Source organism: Syngnathus floridae, chromosome 16 (genome assembly GCF_059516105.1).
Source record: "Syngnathus floridae isolate MCC-2025c chromosome 16, RoL_Sflo_1.0, whole genome shotgun sequence".
In the NCBI taxonomy this organism is placed as follows: Eukaryota; Metazoa; Chordata; class Actinopteri; order Syngnathiformes; family Syngnathidae; genus Syngnathus; species Syngnathus floridae.
This window is the reverse complement of record NC_142428.1, coordinates 565731-579631: the sequence shown is the minus strand read 5'-3', so window position 1 is coordinate 579631 and position 13901 is coordinate 565731. Positions and strand designations below refer to the sequence as shown.

The 13901-nt window shown below is 46.1% G+C and overlaps 3 protein-coding genes across 4 annotated transcripts; 2 read left to right on the top strand and 1 right to left on the bottom strand.

Annotated features, from left to right (window-relative positions):
- The first annotated feature begins 209 nt into the window (after window positions 1-209).
- LOC148384780 (alcohol dehydrogenase 1-like) lies at window positions 210-2947 on the top strand. Of its 2 annotated transcripts, none has more exons than XM_088400048.1 (9): window positions 210-337; window positions 684-785; window positions 1030-1171; window positions 1236-1323; window positions 1535-1754; window positions 1831-2091; window positions 2169-2301; window positions 2489-2627; window positions 2710-2947. In XM_088400048.1, the coding sequence occupies exons 1-9, from the start codon at window positions 320-322 to the stop codon at window positions 2741-2743; spliced, it is 1137 nt and encodes a 378-aa protein (XP_088256174.1). In that variant the 5' UTR covers window positions 210-319; the 3' UTR covers window positions 2744-2947. The 2 variants fall into 2 exon arrangements, with proteins under 2 accessions (XP_088256174.1, XP_088256175.1); XM_088400049.1 differs by lacking the exon at window positions 210-337 and adding an exon at window positions 354-505.
- An 894-nt stretch (window positions 2948-3841) lies between these two features.
- Window positions 3842-8712, bottom strand: metap1 (methionyl aminopeptidase 1). Its single transcript, XM_088400047.1, has 11 exons — window positions 8575-8712; window positions 7711-7762; window positions 7444-7553; window positions 7225-7285; window positions 5957-6048; window positions 5777-5860; window positions 5430-5568; window positions 4790-4921; window positions 4401-4544; window positions 4238-4303; window positions 3842-4167 (listed from the first exon to the last, which is right to left on the bottom strand). The coding sequence occupies exons 1-11, from the start codon at window positions 8689-8691 to the stop codon at window positions 4001-4003; spliced, it is 1164 nt and encodes a 387-aa protein (XP_088256173.1). The 5' UTR covers window positions 8692-8712; the 3' UTR covers window positions 3842-4000.
- Window positions 8713-8792: 80 nt separating this feature from the next.
- On the top strand, window positions 8793-12881 carry eif4eb (eukaryotic translation initiation factor 4eb). Its single transcript, XM_088400053.1, has 8 exons — window positions 8793-8900; window positions 9769-9825; window positions 10059-10171; window positions 10305-10400; window positions 10592-10655; window positions 10813-10926; window positions 11121-11260; window positions 11637-12881. The coding sequence occupies exons 1-8, from the start codon at window positions 8883-8885 to the stop codon at window positions 11749-11751; spliced, it is 717 nt and encodes a 238-aa protein (XP_088256179.1). The 5' UTR covers window positions 8793-8882; the 3' UTR covers window positions 11752-12881.
- Window positions 12882-13901: the final 1020 nt, after the last annotated feature.

The following is a 13901-nucleotide window of genomic DNA, read 5'->3' as shown; positions in this document are numbered from 1 at the left end:
TCACTTTGACCCCGTTCGATGATTAACGTCTCCAAATGAATGATTGAGATTCCTTCATACTTGCTGACTTTGAAATGAAGGCAAGTGGGTGAACAGATGATATATTTTCAGTGTTCCGTACAAGCTGTCTGCATGAGTGGGGTCAAGTCAATAAATATAAAGGTAGGGTTGAAAGAACAAACGCGACCGTCCCTATGTGATCTCAACGACCTGTGATTTCAGAGCCTGAAGCTCCACCCAGTGACTTATTTATAAGTCCCAGGCTTAGCCAGGGTCTGGACGCTCCTCCCATCATTCTGAAAACCCATTGAGTGTGAAAATGGCCACAGCTGGGAAGGTAAGTGCTCATTCTTACATGAAGAAATCCAACTACGTTGGCTATTGTATGGACATATCAAAAAGCGTGACTTTGTGTTTGCTTCTTGCTCACTTTTGACCTTTGTAACTGTCATATCTTCCCGTGAGCCAGCACAGCAGTTGCTCATGGAGATTCTGTTAAAAGAAGGTGGATTTGTTTGCTTTTTTATGATGGCTCTTTCTCTTCCCTAAAGCCTGCTACACAAAGCACACATTTGAAGAACAAGACGGCACCGACCGAGCGTTTATTTTCTAATTGTGACAAAGGGCTTGATGTCAAAGTTTGTTTGTTCATGTCGTACATCTTTTTTCCATCTGCTCTCAAGGTCATCAAGTGTAAGGCAGCAGTGGCCTGGGAAGCAAACAAGCCTTTGACAATTGAGGACATTGAAGTGGAACCGCCGCAGGACAACCACGTCCGCGTTAAGGTGAGGAGGAAAAAGGTTGTCCCTGTTTGTCCTGACCGACCGACTGGCTGGCTGGGCTGGGGCCCAATCGAATTAGGATCATCTAGCCATTAGACTCAGCTTTCACTTGGGTTTTTTTTATTGTCGTCTGCTCGATCCCAAAGTGCAACGATATGTTTTGTTTGCTTGTTTTCCAACGTACCTATTTCCCCATTTTCACCAATGAGCATGAGGTCAATCAGGTGCTTGGTTGTCTTTGGAGCAGATGGTGGCCACCGGCGTGTGCCGTACTGACCTCTTCTACCTGAATGAAACGGACAATAAAGACCTCTTCCCCATGGTGCTCGGCCACGAGGGAGCGGGCATCGTGGAGAGCGTCGGTCCCGGGGTCACGGAATTTCAGCCAGGTGGGTTGGGAAGGATCTTGGTCAACATTTGGCAATTTGATTGTGCGCTGTCCTTGTCTTTTAGGCGACAAAGTTATCCCTTTGATCATCTCGCAGTGTCGAGAGTGTCGCTTCTGTAAGAGTCCCAAGACTAACCAATGTGAAAAAGCATGGTGAGCTCCCTTTCTTTTTTCTTCTCCTCAAAGGCCATCCCAAACGTTGCTTGGAAATGGCTTCTAGGACTTGATTGATTTTTGCAACGCCGCCAAAAAGGGACTTGACTTTCTTTTTGTCCCATGTCTTAACCACAGTGGTTTCCTTCCTACCTTTGCGCTTCAACGTGTAACACCTGAATACTGAGGGCAATACTTTGCTGTTGTCTAGGCATGTTGTTCCTCACAATGTGAGCCAAGCGCCTACCTCAAAGTTAAACTGCAAGGGAAAGAAGTTGCTGCAGTTTATGGGAATCAGCACCTTCTCACAGTACAGTGTGATTAACCAGATTGCGCTGGCCAAGATTGACCCTGCTGCCCCTCTGGAGAAAGTCTTTCTCCTTGGCTGTGGGATCTGCACAGGATTTGGAGCGGCGGTCAATAATGCTCAGGTACGATGGCATCCGCACCTGAAGCTCCATTTGCCACGTGGTGGTTTGCGCATTTTTATTTTTTATTTTTTTTTAGGTGGAACCCGATTCCACTTGCGCTGTGTTTGGGCTAGGAGCTGTGGGCCTGGCTGCAATCATGGGCTGCAAATACGCCGGTGCCAAGAAAATTATCGCCGTGGATATCAACGCGGACAAGTTTGCCAAAGCAAAGGAGTTCGGAGCCACCGACTTTGTAAACCCAAAGGATCACGACAAAGCCGTCAGCCAGGTGATATCCGAGATGACAAACGGCGGCGTCGACTTCTCTCTGGAATGCGTGGGGGACGTCAAACTCATGGTGAGTGAGCAACATTTTCTTCACAATTGACCTCCCTCAACTCGTTTTTGGAATACTAAGTTTGCCTTCCCGTCCAGCGCACTGCCTTGGAGTCGTGCATTCCCGCCTGGGGAGTAAGCGTGATCGTCGGCTGGACCGACAAAGAAGATTTCTCTGCTCGTCCTAACGATCTCATCGGTGGCCGCACGTGGAAGGGCTCTGTGTTTGGAGGTAAGCGAGGGCCTCGGCTTTGCGGCAGACGGCGCCCTCTTTGTTCATCGGTGTGACCTGTCCGTCGTCATTCGTGGAGGGCTCTTTTTCGGTCGCTTACCGCCAGGCTGTGACAGCTTTGGCATTTCAGGCAGCTGGCTTATGCGATACGCTTTCTGATACGTGTTTGCTCTCATTTCTGAATCAGGTTTCAAGGGGAAGGACGGTGTGGCAAAAATGGTTCGAGACTACATGGACAAAAGAGTCAAGTTGGATGAGTTTATTACTCACAAAATGACTTTGGACGACATCAATAAAGCCATTGAGCTGCTGAAGGAGGGCAAAAGGTACACCAACATTCCATTGACACTAATGATTGACTATCAATGTTTCATTTGGTTTTTTTGCTCTTGTCCTTGTGTCCCACAGCATTCGAACATTCCTGAGTGTTAGTCCACAATAAGTCAATTGGAAGGAAGGGATTTTATTGTCATTTCTCCACATTGCCATAACTCCAAAATAGTCTTCATGACATGATACAACAAGACCACTTGCACCATCCAGTCATATGCATTTATGAATGCAAATAAGGACGTTTAAACAACCCCAAAGAATAATGCATGTTTTGAAACATGAGATGACACAAATAAACCAAAGAGATCAGCGACTTCTCAGTGCTCTGACTTTGTTTAGTACAAATGGTTTTCTCATCGACAGTGAACAAAAAAGAAAAAAAATGGTCCTGGTATTTTTGGCTTATATCTGCGCCCGCCACATCATTGAAGGAATGTTGTCTTTTGTAATGATTCCAAATTCTTATTCCGTACAGATGTTTCGCACTATGTACAAGTATATGTTGTCTATTTTCTTTTCCCTCAATTGCTATATGAACAGCATGGCCTTACTTGAAAAAAGAAGAAATGAAAATCCAAATAGATATGGCCAGTGGCAACGTCCACGTTATAAAATGTGTGCTACGGGAGAGGGAAGCCAAGCCGCCTGCCCGTGCCCCTCCCTCCCTCCCACCTGTGGCTGGTGTCACTTTGATGGAGGTCAAATCTCGATGAAATGTCATTCTCCACAGAAAGTGCCAGCAAGGCTCCACCGTGTTTAATCTGCCCGCCCGCTCAGTAGCTTGCTCACTGAACACAAGACTGGGAAGCGTGTGGATAAGGCACAGCAGGCAATCTTGTTTACAGGAAGGGAGAAGACCAACAAGTTTGATTCATCTAAAAGGTACCCCATTCCAATTTGATGCTTTGATGAGGCAATGGTGGTGGAAACTCAAAGCGTAAACCTCGAGAGAAAGGGAATATGTACATTTATAATGCAATGGATGGCTTGTCACATGTGACCTGCTCTGCTCCTTCAAATTGGAATTTTTCTTTTACATATTGTGCCCTCTGCTGACCATTTGAAAAATCACCCTTCATTCTCCCATTCTTCCTTTTATCGACTCGAGCCCGATAACTGCACAAATGACTTTTTCATAAATATTTTAATATTTCCTTCAGCAAAACAGAAACACTTTTCACTATCAAATCAATTCACACGTGACACATTCAAGTACGTCCATTTAATTTGAGGGCTGATATTGAAAAGAAGCAACACGGGAGCCAGCTTGACACTGAGCACATTTGCGAGCCCAGACATGCTGGATGTCAATACGCCCGCTTAGTCCAGTCCTCTGGGAGCACGTGCTCCTCCGCGGAGGCAAGGCCTACATTTGGCTCAGAAAATGAGCCTGACCGTTGTCTTCCAGGCGGCGGGTAAGAATCTCGCAACCCGTGTCTGTGACCAGAAGTGTGTGTTCGAACTGAGCGGATCGCTTCCCGTCTCTAGTGACCGCCGTCCAGCCATCGGGCCAGGTCTCGTCTTGCCAGCCACCTGAAAGAAATGTTCAAACGGAAGGCGGTCGGTCGGTCGGTCGAAATATTGAGTGATTAATGAGTCTCACCTTCACATATCATGGGTTCGATGGTAAACACGTGACCCGGCTTCATAACGCCAACTGCTTTGTTTTCTGGACAGGAGGATGCAGAAATGATTGTGATCTAGGAAAGCAGATCAAGTTGCTGATGGCTTCCCCCCCCCCCCCCTCAATTGTCAGAAGGACTTACTGGCATAATGTGGCACATTTGGAGCGGTGTGGAAAAGCCTGTGGATGCCGTGGCCGCAGTAGCTCCGCACCACAGAGAAGCCGTTGGCCTGAGCGTGCTTCTGGATGATGTTACCCAGCTCCCGATAGCGGATGCCGGGTTTCACTGCAAGTACAACGTCGCCGACCATGCTAGTACCATGCAAGTGAGTTACGTACGGTAAGACCCAGAAATAACAATGACAGACAGTGTATCAAACTGCCCTTTTCGGATGTGGGTACATGAAGCATAAATAATGTTGCATCTTAGTGTTCTGCGCCCGCCCCCCTCCCTCCCTCCCTCCCTCCCATACAAGATACTAATTGCCTAGGAGAGGCTGAAAAGAAAGGCAAAAAGATCGCAGCTCTTACCAGAGTCGATAGCTTGCATAAGGCATTCATAAGTAGTCTGAACAAGTTTCTTTGCTCCTTCATCCACCTCTCCCACATAAAAGGTCTCATTGAGGTCTCCGTGGAAACCATTGTGGTAGACGGTGATGTCCACTGCGGGAGAGACGAGACGAGACAAGCCATTGATTGAAATGACATCAAACCTATTTTGTCTCGCAACAGAGGTCTGAATGCTTGTTATGCGCACAACGGACACCTGTTTTGCACAAGTTGGAATTGCGAGCGGGCGGGAGAACTTTGAGCCTAATAGAGAGCTCAGGCCATCGTAATAGAGGAGCACCGCTGTGAAGGCTTAATGACATCATTTGTCTTGTGGGATCACGCTGATCACTTGAAAGGCAAGTCGAGAAGACAACACCCACAGACAACAGTGTCTGACGGAAGACATTGCTTCAGGAAGAATATTGGCAAAACGCCTACAACATCCAAGTTGCGGCGAGTGAGCACGATGCAGACAACTTGTTTGTCGCACAACATCTGCCTTGCAGTCTCGTGACGTGACAGTGTCTGTGCGTCAATACCTCGAACAAACATCACTCTCGGAAGACCGTGCTAATTTCCATTTGGGATGTCGGAGTCAAATAGGACTCGCCATACATACCGTTAAGTATATCGCCGTCTTGTAGCGGTCTTCTGTCCGGGATTCCGTGGCAAATGACTTCGTTGACAGACGTGCAGCAGGATTTGGGGAAGTTGTAATAGTTTAGAGGAGAAGGGTAGCAGTTCCTTGTCGTACAAGCCTGAGCAGAGCAGACGAGTACGGATCCAATTCAGCGGGACAAAAGCCAATATCAGACAGGTCGTCAGGTGCGTCAAAGCCAATTTTCTCATAAGCCACACAGTCGCGATGCTTTCCCTCAGAGGTCACAACCCAGGAAAGACTTGCTTGACCCCCGACCGCTTTTTCGTGAGACTTTCATTTTTGTGTGCGTGCGTGCGTGCGTGTACCAGATGTACTGCATGGTCAATTTCTTCTGTTGTAACACCAGCTTTCACCATTGCAGCTGCGATATCCAAGACTTCTCGAGCCAGCTGCAATGGACCGTCCCGATGCGGGATTAAAAAAAGGGCAAGCGTGACAACAAAGGGCTGTAAGTAGAAGCAAGACATGGAACGATTGCACGCCACCTTGCACACCACTCTCATGCCTTCGATGTCCTCGGGAGGGAGGATCTTGATCTGTGACGTTCCCTTCAGAAATTGCTCGGATTCAGACATCCCTGCGGAAAGACAGACTACGGTTGGGATCGTTACGGCCAAGCCACGGTTGGGCTGCAGCCAGGTGGGCCGCCATTCAAATTCATTTTCTCGGCACAGCGCGAGGCCACGGCCTAAATGTAAGATGCTATTTGCACCGGCCGGCGGCGCTGTCTTGACGTCAGGTGCATGCGAGTGTTTCAGCTAAAACAGTAAATGTTTCATGATAATGCAATCATGGAAATGAGAGCAACGACTTGCGGGATTCAATTCGCCATCATGTGTCACTTTGATATTCCTTTTTTCCATTTTCTTATGAGGCGGCCTTGCGTGCAGGAGACTTTTAAAAGCCTTAACAGGAAGGATTGCTGGTGGCCAACTTTGAGGTGAGTCAACTTTGCATTGCAAACAGGTTACAATGTTGAATGATTCAACGAGGTTTCATAAGACAAAACGATACGAAGGGCACTAAAGTGTCTCGTTTGGTCAAAGCACTTCAGCATTCATAATTTAGAAAGTCAACAGGATGATTGGTGTATGAACCATCAACAGTTGCCTGGCAACAGTGAGTTTCCACTCTGAACAGTCCAAGCCTCCTTTGTGTTCACAGTGTGAGTGCAATCATCAATTCAATTTGATTTACACTCGAATAGAGCAGCTCAGGAAAAGGTGACAACGATATTTTCACCAGAATCACTAGCGCGTGGGTAAAAGCGGAAGAGACGTTTCATATTGTGTTGCGTATAGAGCACGGCACGACTGAGGCATGGCTGTGTGCTCTTCCCTGAAAAAGCATCACAAGGGAATGAAAAGACAGAGTAACCATGACTACCTGAGTATGCAGGCAGGCAGGCAGATAGATGACAGGGATGGAGAGTCGCCATGGTAACATTGAATCAATCGCCAAGCACGTTTGAACACACAGCTTACAGTTGGAGAGATCATAATGACAATCGCTGCCGATGTAAAACATCTGGAAAATTCTTATACCCAAATGGCCGATTGATATCACGGAGAAGGCAAGCCATCACGGGAAAGTGCTCACGTACAGTCTTTGAATGAAATGCATTCTGAAAGTGACCTCATTTGCATTGGGTGCAGGGAAGGAACAAGATGCATGCAGCGGCAGGCAGCGCAAGTCTTCTTCAGCAACATCACGGGCAAGGCCAACCTGAGTCCCTAAATATAAACGTGGTTACCTCGAGGATGGTCAGCGTAGTCAGGTCTTTGGATTTCACTGGGTACAGGCCGCAAAGGTGTCTGAAGTGAAAAGCAGAAGACATGTTGCAATCACAGCAAAAGTTGCTTTTTTCCCATGTCCTACTTTTTGATTGTGTTGTTGTTTTAAAGAAAAAGCAAACAACATTTCAAATACCCTATAAAGTTGGATCAAGGCAAAAATGAGACCGGGGACTCACCAGAGGGTAGTAAGGACGAAGTTTCCCCGCGTAGCGGTAGCCAGGCCATGGGTCCGTGTTGATGTCTTTTTCCACACAGTTCTTACATTCATTCTGGTTCTTGTCCTCCTCTGACAAAACGTGATCATAAAGATCATAGTGGCACAAAGGAATCAATTGTTGAAGCTCATCACAATTGTTCCGTTATACATCGAAACAATTAGCGAGGTGGAGGTGCATTTTGCTGGGCTGCAAAATTGGTGGCTTTCTTGAGCCCTAGATACTTACTTGCTTTTTTGTGCAGCAACTTGTGAGATGCCCAGCTCCCCTTGAAACATTCCTGGGAATGAAAAGAGAAGATCAAACCTCCCCGAAGTAAGGTCAAGGGTTCAACGACATGCAAAGAGCCTCCCTGCTGTCTGCTTTGGCACTTAAAGAAGAAGACTGGGGTGTTGCCGTACAGTGGTAATGAAGCTGAATTTAGCCCTTGGCTTACTTGAACTGCATGGGAACTAGGAGGGTAAACCGGGGATGGTTTCCAAAATCAGCAGCTTGTTGTATACGTCCGCTCGACGTGTTCTGATATTCTACCGTTGGCCGTAATGCAATGTGAGACAAATAGTCCAGGCCCACATAGACTGGAGAGATAGAGAGATGGATTTGGTTGCACAGCGTAAAGTTAGTCGCGCTACTTGAACTCCTTCCTACGAGTTCACGGACTAATGCTTTTGCGAAATGACATGCACTTGATGTACATACAGCCTCCTAAGACATAACTTACTGCACATCATTGTTCCTTTTTTGAAAGACAATCGTTCTCATGCTATCACCCACTCCAGCCAGCCAGCCAGCCAGCCAGCAGCCAGTCAGCCGGCCGGCCGGCCAACTGGTCAGCAATTAGCTCGGGAGTTGGGCAAGTCGTCCAGCAAATATGCGGGAATGACCACGGACAGTTATGATTCATCGCGAACTACCGCGAGGTCATTCTCAAAGTTCGGTCAAAGATGTGATGCCATTGCATCTGTGCATCGCTTTCTACTCTATGTAGCATGACAGCTAGATACTAGCAGCCTCGTGATGATCCAGGCAGGGCCCGTTGTTGTGCTAAAAGAGCGGGCAACTTGCCAAGAGCACAGCACAGCACAGCTTTACCTGGGAACAGAAATAGGATCCTTGAATGCCAAGCTTGATGCATGTAGGACACTGAAGTTTGGCGTCTTTGCTGCAGCATTCCGTCTCGCACTCCCTTCTCTCCACTGTGCTCGCCATGCTTTCGCCGGTCGGCCCTGCTGCTCGTGCTCGAGCGCGCGGGCGTGCTCGCGCTCGAGGGGTGGAGTCCCAGTGCCGGGGAAGCGGCTGGCAGACCGCCACGAGCGGCTTACTGCGCATGTCCAGAGCGGGTGGTCACGTTGCTCCGTGTGCTCCAATCAAGTGAGAGTTTCCCAGCACGGATTTGCAAAATGGCGACCGCCGAACCGGTGAGCACTTTTTCGATCAACTTCGACTCCCTCTTCGTGGTATCTATCGTGCCATTTGCACCTCGAAGCATTTGTCATGTCATATGTATGCATGCGGACTGCAGGATTACGCGCCACCTTCTTTTGACTTCAAGATAATGTGCTTGACTACGATTTATGCGTAACCGCAAAAAGCACTATGGAGACCTCGCAACTTTTAAGCTGACGTTGAGGACTCGCTGTCCACTTTCAGTCAGCGTGCCCGAACGTTGCTGGCAATGTCAGAAACTTTACAAGTGACAAACACTCATGATAGATAGATAGATAGATAGATAGATAGATAGATAGATAGATAGATAGATAGATAGATAGATAGATAGATAGATAGATAGATAGATAGATAGATAGATAGATAGATAGATAGATAGATAGATAGATAGATAGATAGATAGATAGATAGATAGATGCACTATACGCACACGCTCTTTTGATTCGGCGTGTCGTATCATTTGCATTGAGCATAATTGTTGATCCCTCCCCGACGATTTCAGTGACTCACGTTTGTCTTAACGTATTTGCAGAAAAGAACAAATGGATGAACTGGAATTGTCTGTTATGTTCGAAAGTTAGACAATGTATTTGGTCATCATGCCATTGTTCATACGAGTAGGCGCAAAACGTTTGATTCCGCAAAACCAAAGTACAATATGCATTGAAAATATTCCAATAGAGTCTGCTCTCCTTGTTTGCTCCCATTAGCACAAATTATGTATAATAAAAGTCAAGTTCATGTGCTGTAAAATATACTGATCTCAAATTACAACCGTAAACAAAGAGCTACCTGATCAAGTGCCAAGTCAAGTTCCCTTTGCCTCGTTTTTTTTTCTAGGAAACCAACCTAAGTCCATCCCTGCCCAAAGAGGATGGAAGTGACGAGGCAAAAGAGGTTGGTCACATTGCGCAATTCCAAACACAAAAGACAGTATACATTGAACATAGTCAACTTACAATAGAGTTTTTAGTCTGCTCTCCTTTTTGTCTCCCGTTTACACTATTTATTTATAATTGAAGTCAAGTTCATGTGCTGTCAAATACACTGATCTCAAATTACAACCATAAACATAGAAGCGCTACTTGATCAAGTGCCAAATAAAGTTCCCTTTCCCTCATTTGTTTTAGGAAAGCAACCCAAGTCCGTCCCTACCCAAAGAGGATGGAACTGATGATGCAAAAGAGGCTGGTCAGGAAATTGTGAGCCCAGAAGTCTACATCAAACACCCTCTGCAAAACAGGCAAGGCTCCGTAGCACCCTTGTAACTGTGACGATCACAAATTAAAAACTACAAAAAAAATATGCAGCTTAATTAGGATCCTCTCACTCGCGTCTTTTTTTTTTTTTTTTTAAATATATTCTCACCCCAACAGATGGTCTCTATGGTTCTTCAAGATTGACAAGAACAAAACATGGCAGGCCAACCTGAGACTCATCTCCAAATTTGACACAGTGGAAGACTTTTGGGCGTAGGTTGCACTAAATCTCTTCACGCTCTGGCCCCTGTGTCATCAGGGGTCTTTCAAGGTCGTAAAGGACGTTTGGCTGACATTAACTCACCACCACTTTCCACACACCATTCAAAGTGACTGTGACCAAACATAGTTGCCATTCTCAACAAATGAGCTTGTTTGACTCCTCTGCCATGTCTTGTCTGCAGTCTGTACAACCATATCCAGTTATCCAGCAATCTCATGTCAGGCTGCGATTACTCCCTTTTTAAGGTTTGTCTCATCAAGTCATGTGCGGTAGGCATGCATGCCTTGAATGACAGCTGTCATATGAAGGATGTTTCTCGTGCTTTTTACATTTTTACTTTGCATTTTAAGAAAACCGTGGAGAAAAATGAATCTGTTATTGAAATGATTATGAAATATGCAGGATGGTATTGAGCCCATGTGGGAGGATGAGAAGAACAAGCGTGGAGGACGCTGGTTGATCACACTCAACAAGCAGCAGAGAAGATTTGATCTGGACCGCTTTTGGTTAGAAACTGTAAGTTTTCCCTCTTGACTGTTTTTTTGTATTATGGATTAAAAAAATAATAATAATAATACAGCTGCTCTACACGTAATTGTTTTGGACTGCTCGGACGCAAGATTTAGCTCCGTTTCTTTGTTATGGATGTCGAGTGAAAACAAGATGCACAGAAGACCTGATTATTGATTTTTCCACCGTCACTTTTCCAGCTCTTATGCTTAGTCGGCGAGGCCTTTGACGACTACAGCGATGAAGTCTGTGGAGCTGTGGTCAACATTCGCACAAAAGGGGATAAAATCGCTGTGTGGACATCAGACTCTGAAAACCGTGACGCCGTCACACAAATAGGGTGGGTGAGTGAGTGAGTGAGTGAGTGAGTGAGTGAGTGAGTGAGTGAGTGAGTGAGTGAGTGAGTGAGTGAGTGAGTGAGTGAGTGAGTGAGTGAGTGAGTCAGTGAGTCAGTCAGTGAGTCAGTCAGTGAGTCAGTCAGTGAGCCAGTCAGTGAGCCAGTCAGTGAGCGAGTCAGTGAGCGAGTCAGTGAGCGAGTCAGTGAGCGAGTCAGTGAGCGAGTCAGTGAGCGAGCGAGTGAGCGAGCGAGTGAGCGAGCGAGCGAGTGAGCGAGTGAGCGAGCGAGCGAGTGAGCGAGCGAGCGAGCGAGTGAGCGAGCGAGTGAGTGAGCGAGTGAGGCTTTCCTCTTAATGACTTTTTTGTTTTCCTTCCAACAGGAGAGTTTACAAGGAGCGATTGGGGCTCCCCTTGAAGATGACTATTGGCTACCAATCTCACTTTGACACAGCAACCAAAAGTGGCTCCACCACCAAGAACAAATTTGTTGTTTGAGAAGCGCTTATTGTGCTCCTTTTTCAACTTGTCATATTTGTTGTTGGTGCATATGTTTACTTTGCTGCAAAGACTGCGGAATGCAATCCAAATGTTTCCACAAGATTTAGGCTACGTTCACACTGCAGCTCAATTCCTATCTGTGTCTGAACTGCTCGATTCCGATGTTCTCATGAAAAGGCGCACCTTTTGAGAAAATGAAAGGCTTTGAAGTGAGCCTCGTGGTGCGGAAACTACGGTAATATTTGACTGGACTTTGAGCTTGCTTGAAGTATGAACTATAGAGTGGACATTAGTGGCATTAGCGGCCACGTAAATCCATTGATAATCTCCCTGATCGTCCCTGAAACGCCATCAAAAAGTCACAAAGAACGTTTTCACCCAAAAATCTGAATTGAGCGTTAAGACCTGCATTGTGAACGCAGCCTCAGGCAGACAGAACAAAAGTATTTGAAAATGTCTTCCAAAACACTCAACTCACGATATTATAAAGTTGATCTCATTAAAAGATTTTTGATCGCTATCATCTGTGAAACGTACAGTAGACGTGGAGTTCTTTTCCAGAACGCCAGGCTCATTTGGAAGGAACGTTCTGAGGGACTGCTACAGGATTCTCTCGGTGCCGTCAGCACTGCCACCTGACAGTCACTCGACGACATTCATAGAACGGAAACATGTGGAACCGTCACTGATGACACTGAAACATCATTTGGAAGTAACGCTGTGTTTGGACTTTAATAGTCAGGTATGATGAAATTGGAGTATGAACACTAACACCAAATGGAAACGTATCCGATGAATGATATTACTAGAGGTTGCTATCCAGAGGGCTTTGTGGATTCTCTACGTAAAGGTATACGTATATATCCCATTTTTTTAATTGCAGTCAATCGTGAAATGCAACAATGTATATTTTTCTGCCATTTTCTACAGCATGATTTTTTTTGCTGTAATTGTGTAAGAAATGAAAGCCTTTAATTTATTCTATCTTGGAGACTGTTCAATTGGTAGAAGAGTTCCATGCTTCTTTTTTGCTCTGGCTTGCCTGTAACAAATCTTCTTAGTCTATACTTCATGCTTGATATTCTTTCGAGTGTTAATGTAATTAAAAGAGGAATTTTGCAATGCTTTGCAATGAAATGGTTTTTATTGGCACATCAAAAGTACTCATCTTGCCTGAAATGAAAAAGACTGGCGAGATTCTCATAAAGGTTCCAACCCGATTAGCTGCTGCACCACACCGTCATCCCGCAATCCTCTCAAATGTCAGCGTAAATACAAGTTGGAAAGAAAAGGTTACTTTTGAGAACATAGCTCCCCCCACGACTTGTTTCTACGTCAGCTGCTTTGAAAATGTCATTTGAATCCGAAAAAGAATGCGCGACTCTTCAAGCGCAGCAAAGCTACGGGATCATGTGTCCGAGCGCTAAATGGCTGTCGCTCGTCCGATGAGGTCCTTGTTCAAGTGGCGTGATTGGGCTCGCGACCTTTAAAGGTCAACGCACCGTTCCTTCCTTTCCAGGCAATCCTCGCAGCATGACAAGCCACCGACGAAACATCAGTAATGACATGCCAAACATGTCTTCAAATGTTTCATATTTGCCTTTGACAAGGTTCTACAGTTTAGTACCGGCCCGGATAACACACATGAATAAGAGTAACAGTTTGTTATCCATAGCGTCGAGACCACCGTCGTCAAGGTGGGATCCGCTTTGGCTTGTGGGATCCGCTTTGGCTTGGAGCTCAAAATGCGCTTCAAAAAGCTTCTCAGATCATCTGATTCAACGGGGAGCTGAACCAAGCTATTTTATGGAGTCACTTGACGTTTTAAAGAAAGCGGACACGCAGGTTGTCTGGGGAATTCCACTTGATCGAGAAGAAGAAGAGAAGCCAAGTGCCGTGCGCTAGTTATGAGGTGCGACCATGTTCCCCTGTGGATGCATGATGGGAGCTCGAGCCACTTGGGCTTATTGCTTTTGAGTTGATTGATGAATTTCCCCAGGGTAGGCTACTTGCAGTCGTGCCGTGCCGTGCCGTGCCGTGCAAAGATCCATGGCTGCATTTGGAAGCCACATTTGCTACAATAGCACGCTTTGAGCCTTAACTTAGTTGCCATTTTTGTCACTCTGCTACTTTTGGACATAGTGACA

Excerpts from the sequence above, each read along its gene's own strand:
- metap1 (XM_088400047.1), bottom strand. The coding sequence starts at position 8,691 with ATGGCGAGCACAGTGGAGAGAAGGGAGTGCGAGACGGAATGCTGCAGC. Across the intron at positions 4,922-5,429 it reads AGACGGCGATATACTTAACG|TGGACATCACCGTCTACCAC; the intron begins GTATGTATGGCG and ends TCTCTCCCGCAG. Across the intron at positions 4,304-4,400 it reads AAATGTGCCACATTATGCCA|AAAACAAAGCAGTTGGCGTT; the intron begins GTAAGTCCTTCT and ends CCTCCTGTCCAG.
- eif4eb (XM_088400053.1), top strand. Across the intron at positions 9,826-10,058 it reads GAAGTGACGAGGCAAAAGAG|GAAAGCAACCCAAGTCCGTC; the intron begins GTTGGTCACATT and ends CATTTGTTTTAG. Across the intron at positions 10,927-11,120 it reads ACCGCTTTTGGTTAGAAACT|CTCTTATGCTTAGTCGGCGA; the intron begins GTAAGTTTTCCC and ends TCACTTTTCCAG.
- LOC148384780 (XM_088400048.1), top strand. Across the intron at positions 786-1,029 it reads ACAACCACGTCCGCGTTAAG|ATGGTGGCCACCGGCGTGTG; the intron begins GTGAGGAGGAAA and ends TCTTTGGAGCAG. Across the intron at positions 1,172-1,235 it reads GGTCACGGAATTTCAGCCAG|GCGACAAAGTTATCCCTTTG; the intron begins GTGGGTTGGGAA and ends CTTGTCTTTTAG.